The sequence below is a fragment of the Panthera uncia genome, chromosome C2 (assembly GCF_023721935.1).
Source record: "Panthera uncia isolate 11264 chromosome C2, Puncia_PCG_1.0, whole genome shotgun sequence".
Taxonomy (NCBI): Eukaryota; Metazoa; Chordata; class Mammalia; order Carnivora; family Felidae; genus Panthera; species Panthera uncia.
In genome coordinates, this window is record NC_064810.1 from 127,284,953 (window position 1) to 127,309,861 (window position 24,909).

Below are 24,909 nucleotides of genomic sequence, written 5' to 3' on the forward strand. Positions count from 1 at the left end.
TTCTTTCTTTCTTTCTTTCTTTCTTTCTTTCTTTCTTTCTTTCTTTCAAGTAGGCTTCATGCCCAGTGTGAAGCCTAATGTGGGGCTTGAACTCATGACCCTGAGATCAAGTCCTGAACTGAGATCAAGAGTTGGATGTTTAACCAACTGAGCTGCCCAGGCTCCCCAATTTTCCTGGAGTTCCTAATTGCCATTTTTCTTTCACTGCATTTTTTACTTGTATCATATTATATTCCCACCTATACCCCTTTACACATACACACTTGTACCTTTAAATTGTACCTGTGATTCTAGTGAGTTTTCCCCTTTCTGGAGACCTTTCTCTTAGAGTCGTCATCCAATCCTGTTCCAATCTGGACTGAATATCTTTTAGGCATATTTCAGTACAATTATCCTGGATATCCATAGATTACTTTTCTAGCATCTACCATCTTTTGGATCCTATATCTTCCTTTGCTTAGGTACATTCTTCACTTTTTGAGGAAAAAATGCATAATAAGTCAAATTATCTGAGATCTTATGTGTCTGGATAGGTATTTATTTTGCCTTAACGGAGATTGACACTATGGTATCAATAGTATCAATCAACAGATTGAACTCTTCTTTCTATTGTTGCTGATGAGAAATCTGATGTAAGTCTAATCCTCATTCCTTTAGAGGTTGCTTGTTTTTTCTTTTTGAAACCCTTTAGGATTTTCTCTTTATTGTTGATGTTTTGACACATCACAAGCATGTGTCTAGAGATAGATTCTTCTTGCCAGTCAGTGGTCCTTTTAATTTGAGGGTTTTTTTTTTTTTCAGTTTTAGAAAACTTTCTTCTTTAAGTTTCTTTGATAAATTCTTCCCTTTATCTTTCTCCCTTTTTTGGTGGGGGGGACTGTTTTCTCTTTATTTGGCCTCTTACTGTGATGTTAGGACTCCATATTTTTGCTCTAAGTGTCTCTGATCTTTGCTCTCCTATTTTCAGTCTCTGACTTTTTCCTTTGCTCATGGGAAATTTACTTGATTTGATTTTTAGTGCTTCTGTTAAACTTTATAGGTTTTTAGCCACCATATGTTAATCTCTAAGAGTTTTTGTTTTGTTCTCTGGTTGTTCCTGTTTCATAACATCCTCTTCTGGTTTTATGGCTGCAGTACATTCAAATCTGTCTGATTACATCAACTAGAGTTTTTGTTGTTTGCTTTGGCTCATTTTGTTTTGTTTAGGTTCTCTCTTGTTTTATTTTGTTACTCTATAGTGAAATTTACAGTTTATTTATCTTAGGCATTCATTGTCTTTAATGCTGCAGGCAGGCTCTCTTCACATACTACAGATCTTTGGTTTTCTGTTCATACTTAAGAGAAAAGGAAGCGTAGGTGGTAGAGTTTTTCCCCTTTATTAACACAGAGATTTTTTCCAGCCATGTTCCTCTCCTGGGTGGGAATTACATAAGGAAACTTTTGGTGGTGCAGTGCTGGGACTCAATTTAGAGTCAGCTGATTGGAAGCTAGCTTTCAAGCTACAGCCTCCAAGTCTCAGAATAACTTGATCCAGTTTTTTGGTAACACTCTACACACTTCTGTTTTTCAGGTTACATATGTGCCTGTAGAAGTGCTACCTGGTACATCTGCCAATCTTGAACTTATTCCCCTTTTGTAGCCTTGCTTCTCAGTCATACCTTCTGATTCTGGGGCCAGAACCCTCTCCCTTTACAGTTTCATACATCATTTTCTGGACTGACTTCTCTGCCCATTTCATTGGTCAACTTGCCTTTATCTTTTTCCTAGATATTTATTGAAATCTCTCATCCATTGGTCACCACCAACACCCCCAGTTCTATCCCTCACCGTCTCTACGGTGAGGGATAGAAAAACAAAATAAATATTTTTATTTCAGTGGAATCTCAGGAGCAATGGGGGACAAACATAAATTTATGCCATCTGGAATCTCTCCAAGTTGGTTTTAGAAAAGCTACCAATTCAGTTTCCATTCTGAACTCTAGCAAATTTTAGATTGTTTCCACTGTATGGTTTTTTATTTATTTAGTATCTTCTCAGATAGAATGAAAACACAAGAGCCATAACTGTACATTCTATTTCATTTGTTTCTTCTATAGAGCCAGATACTCAACTGTAAGGAATTTTAAAATTTCAAATGTGAGTGTTGGGGTTTAAAGTAAACCCCTTTTCTCTAACTTTACTCTTGACTTTAATCCTTCTGTTTCTTTATCTCTGCTTGCCTTGGCCCCTATTTCTTGCCTAATCAACAACATTCACAAACTTTTGTTATAGTATGTTGTTTTAATTGTTCTATTTTATTGTTGTAGTTGTTTATCTCTTACTATGCCTAATTTATAAATTAAACTATATTCATGCATATTTCAAATAACACAGATCTCAGCACATACATCTCCTAGTATGATCACAAACTACAAGAAAATAAAGGGGCACCTGGGTGGCTCAGTTGGTTAAGCATCTGACTCTTGATTTCAGCTCAGGTCATAATCCCGGGGTCGTGGGATTGAGCATGGAGCCTGCTCAAGATTCTCTCTGTCTCTCTGGGGCACCTGGCTGGCTCAGTCAGTTGAGCATCTGACTCTTGATTTCAGGTCATGATCCCAGGGTTGTGGGATCAAGCCTTGCATTGGGCTCTGTGCTAAATATGGAGCTTGCTTAAGATTCTCTTTCTCTCCCTCTTGCACCGTTCCTCCACTCCCCCGTTTGTGTGCTCTCTCTCTCTCTCTTCCTCTCTCTCTCAAAAAAAATTGCTCTCTCCCTCTGCCCCTTACCCACACTAGCGCACTCACTCTCACTCTCTCTCTCTCTCCCTCAAAAAAATAATAAATAATAATAAAATGAAAATAACTTTATATTTCAAATTCCTAACCTTTGATAAATAAAACATGAGAACCTACTGATGGACCTACTGATGGTCGAATGAGAGCCTTATATATGTGGACAACTCCAGGTAAACCATCTTCAGCTTCTCCTTAGTGTATCTAGACCAGATGGCGTAGTCTGGATAGGTACTGAGATCCTCAGACCAATGAACCTTCACCCAAATTCATGCCTGGGGAAATGATATCTTTCTCAGCCACTGGTTGGGTAGTTAATATCATATGAGTTTAAGTACTTTCTTGTCCAGGGTCGCCTGGGTAACTCCAACTCTTGATTTTGGCTCAGGTCATGATCTCACAGTTCATGAATCTGAGCCCTACATGGGGCTAATAGGACAGAGCCTGCTTGGGATTCTCGCTCTCCCTCCCTCTCTTTGATCCTCACTTTTTGTCACTCTCTCTCCAAATAAATAAACTGAAAAAAATTTTTTCTTGTCCATATGTCAGAAAATATGAGATCTAAACAGGACGAGATACACTAGAAGAATTTCACAACCTTTCTAACAGGCCGCAATAGTATGGATGGGGGAGCCGTCCTTAAGGGTTGCAGCTGTTTCGGGGCTTTGACTTCTGATTATTTTTGTGCAGCAGCTCTCATTAATGAAGTCCATTCTTGGCTTTGCCTGATCATTTTTCTTGGGTGATGTACAGTTTTATACATAAGCATTTTTTAATGAATCAAGGATTTTCTTCCTATTTTTTTGCAAGATAAACTTGGAAGGATTAGAACTTCTAGGGTGAAATGTCAGACTAAAAATTTCTTTTTATGATGTGTTCTGCTTATTTTCTCCCTGATTTTAGGAGCTGGGAATCCAAAGTGCACAATTGCAATTGTTTTGGGAAGAACTAAAAATACCTCTGCAGCCAGGTAATAAAATAATTGTGATTGAAAAATTTATTTGGGAATAAGAACTACTCTTTCTACCCACATAATTTACTTAAAATGCACCATTTAGAATTACAAATCATAATAATATAAAGCATATTATGAGATTAATGTCACATTTGTGTTTCACAATTGTTTTGCTGTAAGATTATATCTAGGAAACATTTTAGGGAGTGTTTCTATGCATTCTTTAATGTGGAATTTCCTGTATTAAAAAGTGTTGCTGAATCCTCAAATCTGTTTGGGTCAGATTATGAGACATATAGAAATTTTCAGAACTGTCTGTAAGTAATTAAGTGATTATATATTTAGATCAAAGGCGATAGTCTTGCAACATTTGATACTGTATATCAGTTCCTAGTTTCCACTCTGAGCAATGAGAAGCCTCAATCAAATAACTTTAACTTATTTTCAACTTATCACTGTTATTGTTCCCAAATACAGCCTGCATCCAACTGTGCCTGATGTATGCCTTTTACACAATTCCCATTCCAGACATCATTGCTTACATGATTACGTGGTAACAACAACAAAAAAATGACAGTTGCAACTCCACCTAGCATCTGTTTTATTTTTCCACATGGCAAACTTTTCCTAACATCTGCTTTTCTTTAACCAGATACAAACAACACACCATGGTTCTTGTTCCTATCAACACACCTGGAGTAGAAATAATAAGGCCTTTGTCAGTTTTTGGCTATATGGGTAAGTACTCAACCAAGATAAGCATGCATTAGCTAGCAGGAAGACGGGAATATGCAGTAACACTGAAGGTAACAGCATTGTAATATAGGAAATGTGTTCTTAGAAATCCTTTGGTGCTGACAACTATCTTAATATAAATGCCAGGGCGGGGGGGGAATATATATGTGTGTGTGTGTGTGTGTGTATGTGTGTATATATATATACACACATATATATATATACATATATATGTATATATATACATATACACACACACACATATATATATACATATATATATACACATACACACACACGCATATATATATATATATATATACACATACATACATACATAAATGTCAGTGGAACTCAGAATAGAGCAAATAAAGAAAGCTAATACAGCACTGGACCTCACTTTGTTTACTTCTGAGAAAGGGTAGATTGTATTCAAGGAACAGTAACTCTGGCTGCTATTCATCCCTTTGTCATCCAGCAAAATGGATTAACGAAATAGACTTAGAAAAATTAAATCTACATAATCCACAATGAAATTCACTTTTATCTTCAAGTTTAGCTTTCTTAACTAATCAAACTGCAAGGGCTATTAATAAGCAATGAGTTCTGGAGCACCTGGGTGGCTCAGTCAGTTAACCGTCTGACTCTTGTTTTCATCTCAGGTCATGATCTCACGGTTCGTGGGTTCAAGTCCTGCATTGGGCTCTGCGCTGGCAGCGTGGAGCCTGCTTGGGATTCTCTGTCTCCCCTCACCCTCACAAAATAAACAAATAAACATTTTTTTTAAATCTACTTTTTTTTTTTTTAATTTTTTTTGGCGTTTATTTCTGAGAGACAGAGAGAGACAGAGCATGAGCATGGGAGGGGCAGAGAGAGGAGGAGACACAGAATCAGAAGCAGGCTCCAGGCTCTGAGCTGTCAGCACGGAGCCCGACACGGGGCTTGAACTCACAAACCGCGAGATCATGACCAGAGCCAAAGTCGGATGCTTAACCAACTGAGCCACCCTAAAATTTAGGCACCCCTAAAATGTACTTTAAAAAATAAGCAATGAGTTTTGATTGATTTGAATGCAAAACTTTTCCATTCTTCTGTGCTTGGGTAGAATTTCTAAGAAGCAAGGATACTTTTGTTTCTGGCCACCCAGCTCAAGCTCATGTTCGTTGTTGCCTTGCTGCTCAGGTAATTCACTCAGCAAGTATTTATTGAGGGCCGACCAGTGTTCTAGGTGCTTAGAATACATTAGTGAGCACAATAGGTTAGGATCTCTGATCTCATAGAGTTTACATGATAGGGGAAAGAGACAGGTGATAACTACAAACATGTAAATAAGTAAATTATAGCAAGTTAGCAGGTCATAAATGCTATGGAAAAGTTTATTGAACCTCAGGCTCTGTGGTGACCCTGGCTTTCTCTTTATTGTTGAATATGGCTAATAAAAATGTTCAAGTAGCAGATGAAAGACTTAGTTTTAGAGAACATTTGGCATCACCTTCCATAGGATGCACCCACAGATTAAGTGTCGTTTGCAAGAAGGTGATGAACAAGTTCACTGGAGCAAATTGTGAATGGGAATTTGTTGGGTTGCAGAGCAATAGCCTGAAGACCCCCCAAAATGGATTTATAATTTAGGTTGCCTGGAAATAACCTCCACTTCAGAGCCTGTGTTTGAATTTGCAGTGAGACAAATTCACCAGCACCTCTCCAACTCCCCATGCCCAAGGCCAAAAGAAACAATTGTAGAGAAGGTTGATTATTAATGTCTATTCTGACAGGAAAAGGGTGTGGAGTTAGCATGAGATTATCTCCAGAACCAGGGGTTGGGGAGGCAGTAAGGAAGGGTGGGCGGTGTGTCGTAGACAAGAGTGTGAATGTGTTCCCATTCTCTGTCAAATGCCAGCATTTCCCAGAGGCAAACACATAGTGAACAAGCCTGGACTGGGAGAATACATACCTCAAGGCCCAGTCTGTGCTGAGCCTGTTCTGTCCCTTTGAGCAGGCTCTTTGCATGTCCGGGCATTGGTTTACACAATGATAAAATAAGAAACCTGAATCACATTACTCACTTTCAACTTTTGAACTATTGGAAGCTTTTTTTTTTTTTTCCAAGCATAATTTTCTGTGGAAGGCCATACATAAAAAAAGTCTCAGAAAAGAAGCAATAATCAAACAATAATGATCTGATTGGATGTATGAAAATGCCTTCCCTTCTAGTAACTCTACAACTTCAGAGAATGAGTTTGAAAACCTCTGGATCAAATGATTTCTAAAATCTCTTCGAAGTGGAACAGTTGAGTTTTCTGGGTTCTAGGGTGCTAGGGGTTCAGAGCTCAAGATCTACCTAGGAATATCTGTGACATATGAGGCTTTTAACTGGACTTATTTTGAGTAATTATTAATTACATACGAGTATTTTTTGGTCAACCCATTTTGATCTTCAAAATTATATTTTCTATTTTATAGATTATTTACATGGAGGACATTTTGAGATCCATTTTAATCAAGTACGAGTTCCTGCCACCAATATAATATTAGGTGAGATAACTTTGGAAAAATGATTCTCCAGTACTGTGTACTAAAATATTTTCAGGTCTAAATCTGGAAAAGATATGAAGTCTACCTTAATTTAGGTATTTTTCCCTCTTAGATACCTTTCCCTCTTACCCCATTTGTAAGAGAACATTTTTCCATTTGGTGGATTTTCTTACATGGAATAATGTTTTATTTAAGTGTTTGATATGGTTTTATATATCACATTAATTGAAAACCTAGCTAACTACAAAAAATACACAATTCAGAGCGACACACTGTTTCCTAAAATATGGTCTTCAGGCCTCTACTTGTTTTAAGAAAACCTCACAGTACTTTCTGAATTTAAGTCTTACATATAAACACATTAGAATCATAAATAACTTTGCATACTGAATACCTGGAATGACTTGACCCTCTTGCTTATTGGAATCCTACCCAACCTTCAGAGAACATCTCAAGTGGTACCTCTTTCAGAAAGGTTTTTGTGTTCTTCACCCCATCCACTCAATAAACCCCTGCTGCCTGCCGAGTCCTGAGGATACAAGCTCTCTTTCCTTTGCCTTTCTTTGTTCTCCTCCATATCCCTTATCCTTAGCATCCTTGACCCCACTTCTAGATTCCGAACTCCTAGTGAAGGGACTGTGTCTTATTTACCTTTGTAACCATTACAGCATTTATAAAACAGCATATGCATAGTTGGTACTCAGGAGACATTCTTAAATTGGATTAAAATGTTTAATGATTGTGGTTTAAAAAACATAGAGATCAGAGGGGCACATGCACCCCAATGTTTATAGCAGCACTATCAACAATAGCCAAATTATTGAACCTAAATGTCCATCGACTGATGAATGGATAAAGAAGATGTTGTACCTATATACAGTGGATTATTACTCAGCAATCAAAAAGAATGAAATCTCAACATTTGCAACAACATGGATGGAACTAGAGTGTATTATGCTAATGAAGTAAGGCAAAGAAAGACAAATATCATATGATTTCACTCATAGGTGGAATTTAAGAAACACAACAAATGAACATAGGGGAAAGGAAGGAAAAATTAAAAAAAAAAACAAAACAGGGAGGCAAGCCATAAGAGACTCTTAAATACAGAAAACAAACTGACAGTTGTTGGCAGGGAGAAGGGTGGGAGTATGGGCCAGATGGGTGATGGGCGTTAAGGAGGGCACTTGTTGGGATGAGCACTGGCTGTTATATGTAAGTGACGAACTACTAAATTCTACTGAAACCAATACTACACTATATGTTAACTAACTTGGATTTAAATTAAAAACAAACAAAAAAAAAGATTTTCTAGTACCCCTCTCCCCACAAAAAAAAGTTCTACAAATAATGAACATTATTACAGAACTGACTTTTTTCCTACCAGAATGCCATTTTCATTGAGGGCAGTTCATCATTTTCTCAACATTTATTTAAATAACACAGTAAATGGCTGTGGTCACTTTCATGTTCTTCTTTCTTTCTTATAGGTGTAGGCAGAGGATTTGAAATCGCCCAAGGCCGCCTTGGACCTGGTAGAATCCACCACTGTATGAGAATAGTAGGTCTGGCAGAACGTGCTTTGCAGATCATGTGTGAACGGGCAACACAAAGGGTGGCCTTTAACAAGAAACTGTTTTCACATGTAAGGATGATTACTTACTTGAGTTTATTGTAGCCCCGTGCTCTACTGACCTTGAAACAAAATAGCATTACTTGGTCATAGAGAGATCTCCTCTACATAAATAAGATGGGTTTTTTCCCCCAGAAAGTATATTTATGTCTGTACTTAAATATAGTCTGATGGAGATCTTTAGCTTTGTGAAAGATTAAATAATTCCTAAAGTGCTTCAACACCTCAGTGCAAACAGTATGGACATTTCCTTCAACTTTCTCAGATTCTTGCTCTCTAGAGAACCTGGTACATTAACACTTCTCTGTAGAGAAGGCTGTCATAAAGAAGAAGGATTGGCCTTGTTCTTTGGCTTTCTGGAGGGAGTACGTGAGGAAATACAGGAAAATAACCTAAAGCTCAGTAAAAGGAGAGAGATCAAAAAATGGAATGGACTGCCATTCTTTGCCTTTCTTTGTTTTCCTCCATATCCCTTATCCTTAGCTTCCTTGCCCCCGCTTCTAGATTCCGAACTCCTAGGAAGTCTAGGAAGTGAGTTCCCTGTCACTGGAAAACTGCAAGTAGAAATGGGATCAGTATTTGGTGGGATGTTCATGATTTTTTGAATTCCCAACTATAAATTGTGTACCGCTAAGTCTGTTGTTTACAAAGCAGAGTAAACAATATAGTTACATGTGAGCAGTATAGTCAGAATTAGAGAATATTTATCAAGAGGGAAAAGAAGCTGTCATTCCAACTTCCTTGGAAAACTTTGTAAGAGAAGTGGGATATTCAAATCATCTCCCAAAAACCCTTGTAACTTTTAAGGCAAGAAAAATTATTTTTTACATATTCAGTACTTAGGATGCTAACGGTTTAGTGGGGTGGTAGAATTGTGTTTGTGTTTGCTGGACACGTGTGTTTTAGTACTTTGGTCCCCTTGTCAAGTGCATTTGTGAGCATCTTTTAAAATTTCGTAGTATATATTTTTTTTAAATTCCTGTAGGCTATGTTTGCTTTTTGTGATATTATTCAGCATATCTGTAATTTAGTTGTAACACAGTTTTATGGGAAAATACAGCCTAACTTATGGTGCACACCTGGGAGTAATCTGTGGGGAACCCTTTCAATATATGGTGAGGGCAAGGGTTCAGCTGTTGGATGGACACTGTAGGAGAAAGTAAGGCATGAACTTTTGGGGTTGTGGATACAACCCCGTGCTGCTCTGTGTATGAGCTAAAGAGTTGCTCGTGGCATCAATATCACTTCCTACATACACTTTGCTCTTTTCAAGATTGCCACCCAAACCCTGGAGCAGGATGGAGGGCGGGCACAGCGAGGTTGCCCCACAGACCTCTTAAACACATAAAAGCACTCTGCTTAAGTTTTATGAGAGATGTTTTTAACACTGTATCAGAGGGAGATTTCCCTCCTGCTTTTTGTAGGTTAATGTATCAAGCAGAACAAGCCCCAGCTTTTCAAAAATATGCCTCCCTTCACTGGAAACTTCTTGCACTTGGCACAAAGAAAATAATCTGGCAGAAGCAAAAGAGATGTGGAGGCATATCATAAACAAAAATCTGAGCCAGATTTTTTTTCAATTTGTGAAAGTAACATTCCATTTCCATGAATTTGGAGATTCTTTCCAGCTGCCTTCTAAATTATTCCAGGCACTAAAGCAAAAAGTTCTGTATCAAAATTCTGTTTTAGTAAATAAATGTGACAACTCCTTAGAGCACTCAGTTTCTATCCACTTAATGCTTTTAAGCAAATCTAGGTTCTATAGAGACCCGGCTGAGAACACTTTCCTTTATTCCAAAGCTAAGAAATAAATGTATTTGTGGTCTGTTCATGAAGTTATAATCACCCAGCTTTACAGCCATCAAAAATATACTCACTTACCACTGGGCCTTGTTTGAAATTGTTAATGCAGAGCCTGGTTTCAACCTCTAGGGAGTCATCCGATAGAAATATACTGGTGACACACAAATGTAATTTAAAATTTTCTATCAACTACATTTTTTAAAAGTAAAAAGAAACAGATGAAACTGATATTTGTAATATATCTTATTTGACTCACTATATCCAAAATGTTATCATTTCAACATGAAATATAAAAGTATTAATAAGGTATTTTACTTTCTTTTTAAAAAAATACCCATTTTTCTAAATTGGTTGTAGATTTCACATTTGTAATGCATCTCAATTCAGACTAGGCATATTTCAAATGCTCATAGCCACATGTGGTTAGTAGCAGCTACCATATTGAACATCTCTGTTTTAGGGAAACTGATCAAATAGCCACTCTTTAAGAAATGTACTAGCACAAACATAACCAAGCATAAAAATGACTGTGGAAGGTTAACGTGGCTCAAATAATTGTACTGTAATTGGCTGCTGGTCAAACTTGACAAATATGGTTCTCTACTGTAAACAGCAGTTCTATGACTAGGATTGGGAACAACAACAAAAACCCATATGGTTAACCAGAAGCATTTGTTATTGTCTACTGAGTTTCAGTGCTGAATTCTCAATGTTTGCTTGCTTGTGGGATTTATGATAAGTTTTGATCCCCCTATTCTCCACTTACCTCCCACTTCTCTTCGAAGTTTTTACCAATGGAGAAAACTTACTAAGACAATTAAGAAACAAGTACCAACTTTTTTTAATTAAAATTTTTATTTTGAGGTCATCATAGATGCACATACAGATGTAAGAAATAATACAGAGAGATCCCTTATTCCCTTTCCTAAGTTTCCCCCAGTGGTAAGTAACATCTTGCCAAACTAGACTACAAAGTCAGAACCAGGATATTGTCATCGATATAGTCCAGATCTAGAACATTTCCATCATTGGGGCCCCTGCGTGGCTTAGTCGGTTGAGAATCCAACTCTTGATTTTGGCTCTGGTCATGATCTCACAGTTCATGAGTTCAAGCCCCACATCAAGCTCTGTACTGACAGTGTGGATCCTTCTTGGGATTCTCTCTCTGCCCCTCTGTGCACGCTCTCTGTAAATAACTTAAAAAAAAATTTACATTGCCATAAGGATCCCTCATCTTGTCCTTTCATGGCCATACCCACTTCCTCATTTCTTATCCTCACCTCCTCATTAACCCCTGACAACCTTTAATCTCTTCTTCATTTTTATAATTCTATCATTCCAAGAATGGAATCATATAGTATATAAACTTTTGGGGTTGGTTTTTTTTTCACTCTGCATAATTCTTGGAGATTCATCCAGGTTATGTGTATCAATAGTTGGTTCCTTTTTATGTCTGGGTAGTATTCTTTGGTATGGATTCTCACAGTTTAACTGTTTACCTGATGAGGCACATCTGGGTTGTTTCCCATCTGTGGCTGATACAATCAGAGCAGCTATAAACATTCATGTACAGGTGTTTGTGTGAACATAAGTCTTTTCTTTCTCTGGGATTAATGCCCAAGAATGCTGGGTCATGTGGTAGTAGCATGTTTCGTTTTTAAAGAAACCAGCAAACTCTTTTCCAGAGTGACTATACTGGTTTTCATTTTCACCAGCTGTGTAGTAACGATCCAGTTTCTCCACATCCCCACCAGCATATGGTGTTGTCACTGTTTTATTTTTAATTTTCTTTTAGCCATCCAAGAAGTTTATTATAGTAATAACCCATTGTGGTTTTCATTTATATTTTCCTAATGGCTAGTCATGTTTGAACATCTTTCATGTGACTATTTTCCATCTTATATCCTCGTTGATTCATGTCTTATGCTCATGCTCTTCCTGGATTTTGTGTGTGTGTGTTTTGCTTTTTAATTGCTGAATTTGGAGAGTTCTTCATATTTTCTAGCTAATTCCATCGCTAAATATTGACTTGCAAATATTTTCTCTGTCTCTGTAGCTTATCTTTTCATCTTTTCATCCCCTTAACAGGGTCTTTCACAGACCAAAATTGTTTCATTCTGATGAGCTCTAATTTGTCAGTTTTCCTTTTATGGATCGTGTTTTTAGTCTCAAGTCTAGGAACACTTTGCCTCGCCCTAGATCCTGATGATTTTCTTCTATAATTTTTTTCTATGAGTCTGCAATCTATTTTGAGTTAATTTTTGTATAAGGTATATGAGAATTAGGTCAAGGTTTATTTCTTTGCCTATGGATGTCCACGTGCTCAGCGCCATTTGTTGAAAAGGCTAGCTTTCCTTAATGGAATTGTTTTACATCATTCTCAAAAATTAGGCATATTTGTGTGGGTCTATTTCTGGTTCTCTGGTGTATTCTTTTATCTATGTCTGCCCCTCTGCCAATACCACGCAGTCTTGATTACCATAGTTACATAATTAATCTTAAAATCAGGATGGCTAATTCATCTCACTTCATTCTCTTCAAAATTCTAGTTCCTTTGCCTTTCCATATGAACTTAGAATAATTTTGTCTATGGCTTCAAAAAATCCTCCTGAGATTTTGATAGGAATTGTGTTAAACCTATATATCAGTTTAGGAAGAAATGACATCTTTATTATGTTGTGTCTTCTAATCTATGAACACAGTATGTCTCTCCACTTTATTTAGCTTTTCTTTGATTCTTGCTATCATCTATGTGTAGTTTTTAGCATACAAATCCTATACATTTTGTTATATTTACATCTAAGTATTTTAGTTTTTTGAGTGATTATAAATGATATTGTGCTTTTAATTTTGGTGTCCATGTGTTCATTAATGGTATATATAAATATAATTGATTTGTGTCTGTTTATCTTAAAATTCAGTGACCTTTCCAAACTCACTTATTAGTTTTGTAGATTGGGTGGATTTTTTGTTTGTTGTTTTGTAGACCATGGTGTCATCTCCAAGTACGAGAAAGTTTTAATTCTTCCTTTCAGATACGTATATATTTATTTCCTTTTCTGGCTTCATATCACTGGCTAGAACCTCTAACACTTTATTGAATAAGAAAGGAGAGAGTGTATATCCTTGCCTTGTTCTCAATCTTAGGGGAACATTAAGTAATAATGTTAGCTATAGGTTTTTTTAATGTTTATTTATTTTTGACAGAGAGAGAGACAGAGCACGAGTAGGGGAGGGTCAGAGAGAGAGGGACACACAGAATCCGAAGCAGGGTCCAGGCTCTGAGCTGGCAGCACAGAGCCCGACGCGGGGCTCTAACCCACGGACCGCGTCATGACCTGAGCCAAAGTGGGATGCTTAACCGACTGAGCCACCCAGGCGCTCCAAGCCATAGGTTTTTTTTTTTAGATATTCTTCATTGAGTTCCCCTCTGTAATTAGTTTTCTGAGAATTTTTATCTTTTATCATGAATGAATGGACTTTTGTGAAATGATTTTTCTGCATTGATTTATATGATCATGTGATTTTTCTGCTTTAGCCTTTTTAAGATGGTAGAGTGCATTAATTGATTTTCAAATACTGAGCCAGCTTTGCATCCTTGAAATAATCCCAACTTTGCAATGGTGTATAATTCTTTTTTATATATTGCTGAATTCTACTTGCTAATGTTCTGTTAAGGATTTCTGAACGTGGAGTCATGAGGGATATTGGTCAGTAGTTTTTTGTTTTGTTTTGTTTTTGTACTGTCTTTATCTGATTTTGATATTAGGATAATACTGTGTTTACAAAGTGATGTGGGAAGTTTTCCCATCTCTTTTACTTTCTGGAAGAGATTGTCTCGATTGGTGTTAATTCATCTTTAAACATTTGGTAAGAGTTCTCTAATGAACCCATTGGGCCTGGAGATTTGGGTCCGGGAGGTAGCTTTTTTGAAGATTGATTTCCTTAATAGTTATAGGGCTATTCAACTTATCTGTTTTATATTGAATGAATTGTGGGTGATTGTGTTTTTTGAAGAAGCGGTCCATTTTATCTAAGCTGTCAAGTTTGTTGTTTAGAGATGTTCATAATATTCTCCTGTTACCCTATTGATGTCTGCAGGGTCTTTAGTGACATATCCCCCATTTCATTCCTGACATTGGCAATTTGTGCCTACTTTTTCCTTTGTCAGTCTTGTTAGAGGCCTGTTGCTCTTAATGATCTTTTCAAAGAATATAAAATATATTATTAATACATAAAACTATCCAATATAATTGTTATATTAGGGTTTAACATTAACAGGATCTTTGTTTTATTGATTTTCTTTTTTTTTAATTTTACTGATTTCTGCTCTTTATTATATACTTTCTTTTGCTTTCTTTGGATTCATTTTGCTCTTTTATTTTGGTTCTTGAGGCCATAGCATGGATTATTAATTTGAGACTTTTCCTCTTTTCTAATGTATGTTTTTAGTGCTATAAATTTCCCTCAGTGCTGCTTTACCTGTGTCCCACAGATTGTGATATATTGTGTTTTCATGTCAATTCAGCTCAGTGTCTTTTTCAATTTCCTTTGAGACTCTTCTTTAACACATGAATTATTTAAAGGTATGTTACTTAGTTTCCAGCGTTTGGAGATTTTCCGGTTCCTCTGTTCTTAATTTCTAGTTTGATCCCATTGCGGTTATAAACAAAGTCTGTATTATTCCATTTCTTTCAGATTTGTTGAGATTTGTTTTATGGCTCAGGATATGATTTATCTTATTATATGTTTGAGGACACTTGAAAAGAATGTGTGCTCTGTTGTTGGGTGGAACAAAAAAAAAAAGCATATAGTTAAGGGAAACAAAGAGGTAAAACTGCCCATATTCACATTGCTTGGTAGTGTTAAATTGCTGTATATTCTTGCGGATTTTCTGTCCAGTTGTTCTCAGTAGTTGAGAGAGGGGTGTTAAAGTCTCCAACAAGGATTGTGGATTGGTTTACTGCTCCTTTGGTTTCTATCAGGTTTTTGTTTTATATATACATATTCAGCAGCTCCACTGTTTGATGCATATACATTTAGAATTTGCCCTTTTATCATTGTATAATAACCCTCTACGTCTTTGGTGATTTTCTTTGTTCAGAGTCTGCTTTATATGATATTAATATAGCTGTTTCTACTTTCATTTGATTGTTTCTATACTATATATTTTTTATTATTTTTGCTTTCATCTTGCTTATATCATTATATATGAAGTGAATTTCTTCTAGATGGCATTTAGGTGGGTCATGTTTTTCAATCCACTCTATCAGTCTTTGTCTTAAGTCTGCCATTTAATTTTTTTGTTCTGTTTTTCATTTCTGTTTTCTTTTTCCTGATTCCTTTAGATTAAGTTACCATTTTTAGAATTCCATTTTGATTTATCTGTAGTGTTTCTGAGTGTACTCACACACTGAGGCATGTGTGCAGAGCACATAAACAACTTGACTGAGTTCTTAAAAGCCATAAACTACTGAAACTCACTGAAGGTGAGATAGATAACCATAGTATTCTGCAACTAGTAAAGCAGTTGAATTCATAGTTTAAACTCTGCTGAAATAAGAAATCATCAGGCCCAGATGGTATCACTGGTAAATGCTACTAAACAGGTAAAGAAGAAATAACACCAATTCTCTGCGTCTTTTCCAGAAAGAAGTAGAGGACACTCGCCAACTCATTTTGAGGCCAGAATTGCCCTAATCCAAAACCAGATAAGAACAAACTAGACTAATATAGATGCAAAAACCTATTAGGAAATAAAGTCCAGCAATATGTAAAAAGAATAGTATACCACAACCAAGTAAGGTTTATCCCAGGAATGCAAGGCTGATTCATACTCAGTTACTAAGAAAATAATTATTGTAATCTGCCATGTTAGCCTGAAAAATAAAAAGCACGTAATCATGTCAACTGATCCAGAAAAGCACTTGACAAAATTCAGCATGTATTCATGATGTAAACTCTCAGCAAACTAGGAATAGAAAGGAATTTATTCAGCCCAGTGCAGAGCATCTGAAAAATTAATGATGGAAGACTAAATGCTTTTTCCCCAAGATTGGGAACAAAGCAAGGATGTTTACTCTCACTACTCATATTTATCATCATAGAGGAAGTCCTAGCCAATGCAGTGAGTCAAAAAAAAAAAAAAAAAAGCATATAGTTAAGGGAAACAAAGAGGTAAAACTGCCCATATTCACAAACAACATGATTATTAGAAAATCCCGAGAGATCTACCAAACAAAACAACCTTCCTAGAACTGTGTTGAGCAAAGTCATGAGATATAAGATCAACACATAAAATCCATTTTTTGAACAACTGGAATGAACTAGAAACTGAAATTCAAAAAATACTATTTACAATAGACTTTTAAAACACAGATCAAACAAAACATATATAGTATCCAAATGCTAAAAATTATAAAATTGATAAAAGAAATCAAAGGAAACCTAAATATGGAGAAATACTGTGTCCATGCACTGTTAAACTAATAGTAAAGACATCAGCTGTCTTCAAATTGATTTATAGATTTAATGTAATCCTAATCTGAATCCCAGCAGGACTTTTTTTGTAGATATCAGCAACTGGTCCTAAAAATTATACAAAATGCAAAGAAACTAAACTAACCAAAACAATTTGAAAAAGAAGAAAGTTGGAGGAATACGGTCACTACCTGATCTAAAAACTTACTGTAAACTACAACAACCATGACTCTGTGGTATTAGCAGGGGGAAAGACACATAGATCTTTGGAACAGAACTGAGTTCAGAAATAATCTCATAAAAATATGGGTCAAATGATTTTTTATATAGGTGCAAAGGTAGTTCATGGGGAAAGGTTAATCTTTACAGTAAATGGTATTGGAAAGGTTGAACATTTATAGGCAAAAAAAAAAAAAAAAAAATGAACCTTGTCCTAAAGCTTATACCTCACGTAAAATTTAACTCTAAATGTATTATCGATCTAAATGTAAAAGGTAAAACTAGAACACTTCTATTTAAAAAAAAAAACAAAAACAAAAAAACCTTTGTGTCCTGGGATTAGGCAAAATGTTTTTAGACATGCACCAAAAGAGCAACCATAAGAAAAAAATTGACAAATTGGACATCATTTAAATTAATCACATTTGTCCTTTGAAAAGTTACTATTAAGAAAATGAAAATGCTACAGACTGGGAGAAGATATTTGCAAACTGCCCATCTGACAACTGACTTGTATCCTTAATAAAGAACTTAATAAAGAATAAACAGCAGTAAGAAAACAATCCAATTTTAGACGTGGGCAAATGACATGAACAGACATGCCATCAAAGCAGATATATAGATGGCAAATAAGCACATCAAGAGGTGATCCACATTATTAGTCATAGAGAAATGCAAACTTAAACTACCATGTAAGAGCTCTGCTCACTGTTAAAATGACTAATGTTAAAAAACAACAACAACAACAACAACAACAACAACAACAACAAGTGCTGATGGTTTTGAGAGCAGTTGGAACTATTATTAACTGCTGGTGGGAATGCAAAATGGTACAGCCAGTCTGGAAAACTGACAGCTTCCTATAAGCATTTACCAGATGATCTAATAATTCCATTCTCTACATCTGCTTTAAAAAATGCAAAGTATAGTCTTACAAAAACCTGTATGCACATGGTTATAGAAGCTCTGCTAATAATCACCAAAAACTAGAAACCACCCAAATATCCGTCAGCAGGTGAATGGATAAACAAACTGGTACATCCCTGCAATGGAATACTACTCATTCATAAAAAGGAATGGACAGTTGGTACACAGAACTTGGTCAATGACACTCAAAAGCATTATGTGGAATGAAAGTAGCCAGTCTCTAAAGAATACATGCTACATGATTCCATTTGTATGACATTCTGAAAAAGCCAAAACTATAATAACTGAGAATTGATCAGTGGTTGTGAGAGTTTAGGGGTTGGGGAGGGTGTGACTAAAGAAGGGCATCAGCTTTAAGGGGAGATGGAATTGTTCTAGATCTTGATTGTGGCTACACCAGTCTATAGGTGGGGTACAACTGATAGAACTGTTCACCAAAGGTAAAGGTCATTGTTACTAAATAACAACACAACCAAGGACTATTATTGCACCTTCCCCACACTGAAATTGTCCTGGGAATTATCTCGATTATAATCTGGTCCACCATCAGACATTATCCAAGTTTCAATGAGATTATGAGATTAGCATTCAGGAGGGCCAGTGAGGAGTGTTTTAGCAATAAGACGGTTGCTCAATTCAGCCATCTTGACTTTAGACATTAAGATATCCAAAATAAATTATTTTTCTGAGCAAATAAAATTTCTTTCTAAAATCTAACAATGTTAATTGTAGCATTCCACAAGTATGTGGTTGCCTGGTATATATCAGATAAGTCAACTCTTCCATTAAAAAATAATGGAAGAGAAACAAAAATATAAAAACAGGGAAGGGGACAAAACCGAAGAGACTCTTAAATATGAAGAACAAACAGGTTGTGGGAGGGGATGGGCTAAGTGGGTAAAGGGCATTAAGGAATCTACTCCTGAAATCGTTGTACTATATGCTAATTTGGATGTAAATTTAAAAAAAAAAAATTAAAAATAAAGTAAAATAAAAATAGAGTAAGGCTTGGGAACAGTCAATGGCCTGGAGTATTTTACCAAACTACAAAGTTCTATTGGATATGGACTCACAACTTATCCACTCCTCCTTTTTTGTTGCCCTTTGCTCCCCCCTGCAGGAGGTTGTGGCTCACTGGATTGCTAAAAGCCGCATTGCCATTGAGAAGATACGTTTGTTGACCCTGAAAGCTGCCCACAGCATTGACACTCTAGGCAGCACTGGTGCTAAGAAGGAGGTGAGGCCCCTTGGACCACCATCTGCCAAGGCTTCTTCAGTTTCTTTCACCCACTGGGCATTTCAGGTTTTGTGGTACCCTGATGGCACTCAGAATATTGGAAGTTTCCATGTGATTTTGGTTTCAAGATTATAGATACAGGTCACTTGCTAGTTTTCCTTTCACTTGCCTGTTTTAGGGAATGATTTTCAGGGTGCAGAATATCTTCAGTATTCTTGAGATGCAACGGGAAGAGGGAAATGCTAGACTACACAGACTTGGAATTGTACGCAGTATGTCACTTTCTGCTAGCCATGTGGCCTTGGGCAAAGTATCTGATCTTTCTGCCTGTGGCCTAGGGTTTAGCGAAGAGTGGCAAAGATGACACAGAATGTGTAGCACTTTGCTACCACATAGTGAATGTTTCATAAGAGACTCCTTTCATTCCCTGCTTTATGTTTCTGGCTTACATGGAGTAAGAACGTGATCGTTTAATTCTAAAAGCCAATAAAATTGGTAAAAGAGAACTCATTAGTGAAGGCTCTTGAATTCTTTTTTTTTTTTTAACTTTTTTTTTTTTTTAAGTAGGCTCCACACCCAACATGGGGCTTGAACTCACAACCCTGAGATTAAGAGTTGCATGCTCTGAGCCAAACAGGTGCCCCTTGAATTCTTTTTTATGATCCCTAAGGTGATGAATGTGATTTATCAGCTGCCTTAAATCCTTTTGGAAACAATCAACTTACAAATAATAAAATATGATTTGGAAAAGATCTCTCATTCCAGAATGTATTGATTGCAATATGGCCATTAGTGGCATTACAACGGATCTCTTTGATGGATGCCAACAAAGATCCTGTTTCAGTGATGAATTAATGTGGGAAAGTTCCCTTGTCTCATTTCACAAAGAAAATACAGATTATATAAAATTCTGCCACATTGTATATTGTCGAAGAGAGAAACCTTCTTATATCTTGCTTATGCAGATTGCAATGATTAAAGTGGCTGCCCCTCGGGCCGTCTGCAAAATTATTGACCGGGCGATCCAAGTGTGTGGAGGCGCAGGTGTTTCCCAGGACTACCCTCTGGCTACCATGTGAGTAGATGTCACTTAGTAATCGTCTTCATCTGACAGGCTTGGAATGGGACTAGAAATCTACAGCTGCCTCGACATTAACTGTTTAAGAAGAAAATACACTAAAAGTATAGTTCAAAGCTAAATGAGGTAATATAGGTGCAATAAATGGTTGCTCTTAGGATCACAATTATTTCACTGGGCACATTGGGGCTCGTGGACTAGCGAGGAAATGGCATAGGGGTTCACCCTGAAACCAGTAGGATCACACAGGATCACAGATGGCAAAGGGAGCCCAGAGCTGGGCATGAGTATGTCCTTAGGTCTGTTTGCCACGTCTGCAGGGATGCCTCAGGCCAGCGACCATCTCAGGTCCAGATTCTGGTGGCTGGGAGCCGAGGAACACTCTCCATTGCCTGTCACCTTGCAGCCCCCTGCCACCTTCTCTCACACACTGGAGAATCTGGTGCCCCACCAGTTTTTCCCAGAAATCTTTAACCATAAGAAAGAACTAAATATATAGTACTACATATATAAGTGGTACATATTTAACTTCACTGCCTGTGGCTTACCTGAGGTATCTCTTAGGTCTAGCAACTTCTAGAACCCTAAAGCAAACCAAGACTGAGATTAAGCCCATTGCACTGGGCCATTTAAGATTCCTCTTTCCAGGGCGAGAACTTTAAATGGCATTTCCAAGCCCTTGGGCTTACTTTCCTTGATTTTCTTTGTGCTTTTTCTCATCACCGTCTTGGCAAGATTTCAAAAATGAATAGTCCTGGCTTAGAATCAGAGTGACTGACATTAAAGTAGCAGGTTTCTCTTTGACAACTCCTGCCATCCCTGCACTTTTTGTTTTTCCAGGTATGCCCTAACACGAGCTCTGCGCATAGCAGATGGGCCCGATGAAGTCCACCTCTCCGCGATCGCGGCACTGGAGCTGCGGGACCAGGCCAGAGACATGAGGTCCAAGGTGTAGGAGGCAGCGGCATCTCACCTCCAGACAGACTTCTCGAGCTCCAGCATTTGCACCTCATTCTGTTTTTGCACCAGTTTGAGCACAGGATTAATTGCTCGTTTTCAGTAAAGATTTGAGCATCTGTTTTGATCAGTGGGTCTTATCATTTTAAGGGTCACACAGGTTTAAGTTAAATAAGAAATTGTATAGCTGCCATCATTCAGTCTATCACCTAAGCATTCAGCATTTATTTTTAAAACATTCAGCTTGTAAAGAGATAATGAAGTAAACTGCATAGGCATAAAAATATTTTCACCTTTGGATTCTCAGAAATTGTTCCATTTAGATAAATATCCAAGGAGTCACTGTTGTGTAAAAAACATATTGGTGTCCTTTTTAACACTGGGTTTAGGGATTGGGTTAACACTTTTAGTATTACAGTGTTTGCACTGGAGAGAGCTGCAGGAGTCATTTAATGCAGATAAGCCTCTTCATAATTCAACAGAAAATATTTATACATAAAATCTGAATGCAGTTTAAACCTTACTAGAAAACATGGCATATTATGAGAAAATGTAATTAAGAAAATTTTTAATTCTGTTGATGAGAACAGTGGATAGGTGAAGCTACAAGAATGTTGCTTAGTTTTGAGAAGAGATTAAAAACCATCTGCTCTGAATGCCATTCTGTTAATATCAAATCCTAAGCAAACATTCTTGCAGCTCTTTAAATCAGTGTTGCCCAGTATAGTGGCCACTGGCCACATGGAACTCTTGAGCACTTGAATTATGCCGAGTGCCACTGAGGAACTTTAGGTTTTTTGAAGTTTAATTAACTATTCTTAGTTACTGGAAAACTTTTAAGTATGCCTATAATAACTTGGGTATGTGAATTTACTTTTTCAAATGTAAATTTTATGAAATCTAAACATGGAGGAAGTATTTTAGTTGAAAATTTAGAATCCAAAGTAGGAAACAGAGTCACTGTAAAATACCAAATCTTGAAGACTATGAAAAAAAAAAAAAAAGTAAAATCCCTCATTAATACTTTTTAAGTTGTGATTACATATTGAAATGATAAAATGTAGATATAAGGCATACCTTGTTTTATCGTGCTTCGCTTTTTACACTTCTTAAAATTGCGGGTTTGTGGCAGCCCTGTGGTCGAGCAAGTCAGTCGGCACCATTTTTCCAACAGCATTTGCTCACTTTATGTCTCTGCCACATTTTGGTAATTCTCACAATATTATAAATGTTTTCATTATTATATTGAACTACTGCAATCTCATGATAAAATTTGGATGAGGACTCACTTCTTATGGATGAGCAAAGAAAGTGGTTTCTTGAGATGGAATCTACTCCTGGGGAAGATTTTTGAAATGGTAAAAAAAAAAAAAAAGACTTAAAATATCACATAAACTTAGTTGATAAAGCAGCAGCAGGATTTCAAAGATTTGACTCCAATTCTGAAGGAAGTTCCGCAGGTAAAATGCTACCAAATAGCATCACAGACTACAGAGAAATAGTTCATGAAAAAAATGCAGCAAATTTCACTGTGTTGTCTTACTTTAAGGAATTTCCCAGCCACCCCAACCTTCAGCAATCCCCATCCCAAGCAGTTAACAGCCACCAACATAGAGGCAAGAATCTCCTCCAGCAAAAATATTGTGACTCGGTGAAAGCTCAGATGATGGTTAGCATTTTTTAGCAATTATTTTTTTTTAAAGATTTTGCTTTTCAGTAATCCCTACATCCATTGTCAGGCTCGAACTTACATCCCTGAGATCGAGTCATGTGCTCCACCGACTGAGCCACTCAGGTGCCCCCTAAAATATTTTTAATAAAGGTGTGTCCACTGATTTTTAGACAATGCCATTGCATACTTAATGGAGTACAGTATAGTGTACATGCCCTGGGAAACCAGAAAATTCCTTTGACTTGCTTTATTGTCACATTCACTTTATTGTGGTCTGCAACCAGTCCCACCGCATCTCTAAGGTATGCCTGTGATTGAAGTAAAATGTTATTAAAATCAATTTCACCTGTTTCTTGTTACCTTTTGATGCCACTGGAATATTGGTAAAATTTTAAATTTTCAAATGAAAGTATTTTTATTTCTAAAAACTTTAAAACTCTGTTATATGAGCTTACACATCACAAACATTTATTGATGTCCAGAGATTATTTAAATGCCTTCTTGGAGTGGGGAGCAGGCATTTAACAAAGACCTGGCTCTGATTCTTGTGTGTCACATGGGCCTCCTAAACATTTGCCTTTGAGCCTTAACCTCTCTACACCTCAGCTTTTCTTTCTGTGCAGGGGATTAACCTCAATCCTTGCCTTCTGAGCATTCATTGTGACCATCACTAAAGCCATGTAGAAGCACTTGGATATTCTGAACCACAGTATTTTATAAGATAACCTCATATGAAGGAGATAAAATCTTATAACCCAAGCTATCGAATCTTATTTCTAGTTTTAAATGTTGTCACTTAGAAGAAATCAGGATTGGGGTGCCGGGGTGGCTCGGTCAGTTAAGCATCTGACTTTTGATTTTGGCTCAGGTCATGATCTCAGGGTTTGTGAGATCGAGCCCTGTGGTGGGCTCTGTGCTGACAGTGCGGACAGAGCCTGCTTGGGATTCTCTGTCCGCCCCATGTGCACACGTGCGCTCTCACTCTCTCAAAATAAATACACTTAAAAGAAAAAGGTTTATGTTTGGTACTTACAATTTTGTGATAATTTTTTCCTATGCCTTTGAAGAAAATGGCCTCAATTGGTGGTTGACTTAGCTCATCTATTTTTACTTATGTGTGTCATGAACACAACCATCCCTAAGCCAAGTCACTCCATGTGATCCATATTCATTTCTCTCCCCTACCATTCATTTATTTAGATAAAATATTATAAAGAATGGTAAGGGTTGTTTTGAAAAGGAAAATTACAGTCTCCAAAGAATGAAAAGATCGAGGGATACTTTGCCTCAGCCATGGTGACTCAGCATGGAAACTCAGAGCCATTTCTAGGACGTTCTCAGGCTGTCCCTGGGAGTTGCCTTGTGGCCGTATGCCCAGGGGCAGTCAGCCAGCTTTGCCATGACACGGTTTTCGGTGTTCAAAATGAGAAGTTGCCCTCCATAATAACCACATGGCAGAGAAGGAGGAGCGCTCACCAGGCAGTGCTGGATGTCATGACCTCTCCAAGATCTGCATGTGGTCAGCCGCGGGGAGGAGGGACCTCGGGGACAGCCTGCCAGGGAAGTTTCCAGGAGGCTCCATACAAAAGTGGTCCCGGAAGGTGTAACAGTGCTTGTCCAGGGGAGTGGCCAGTTAAGGATCTCTTTGGTGGTTGATATTTTACCTTCAAAACATACAGCAGAAAGTTTGTGGACAAACTGCGATTACTTACGGAGGCTTCCCCGAAGTCTGCATCACCCCAGCTTTTTCCATACTCACTTTCTGTCCAAGAGAACTAAAGTGGGTGAAAACAGCAAAGTCCACAGCGGCATCTAGGTATTTTAAAAGGTTGATAGGGCTTGCAAAAAAGCCAAAACAACCACGTTTTTCGTCCTTTCGTGAATTAAGCTACAACAGTTTCTGA

General features: G+C 37.2%; 1 protein-coding gene across 2 annotated transcripts in view; it reads left to right on the top strand.

The window, feature by feature from the left end:
* Positions 1–23,066, top strand: part of ACAD11 (acyl-CoA dehydrogenase family member 11) — a 92,562-nt gene extending 69,496 nt beyond the window's left edge. The window contains exons 14-20 of one of the 2 annotated variants that reach the window (XM_049629815.1): positions 3,678–3,744; positions 4,382–4,467; positions 6,928–6,999; positions 8,490–8,644; positions 19,182–19,298; positions 20,264–20,373; positions 21,217–23,066. In XM_049629815.1, the coding sequence (XP_049485772.1) occupies positions 3,678–3,744; positions 4,382–4,467; positions 6,928–6,999; positions 8,490–8,644; positions 19,182–19,298; positions 20,264–20,373; positions 21,217–21,331 (722 nt within the window). In that variant the 3' untranslated portion in view covers positions 21,332–23,066. Of the gene's footprint in view, positions 1–3,677; positions 3,745–4,381; positions 4,468–5,126; positions 5,514–6,927; positions 7,000–8,489; positions 8,645–19,181; positions 19,299–20,263; positions 20,374–21,216 lie in introns of those variants that run through there. The other variant, XM_049629816.1, reaches the window with a different exon arrangement.
* The last annotated feature ends 1,843 nt before the right edge of the window (positions 23,067–24,909 follow it).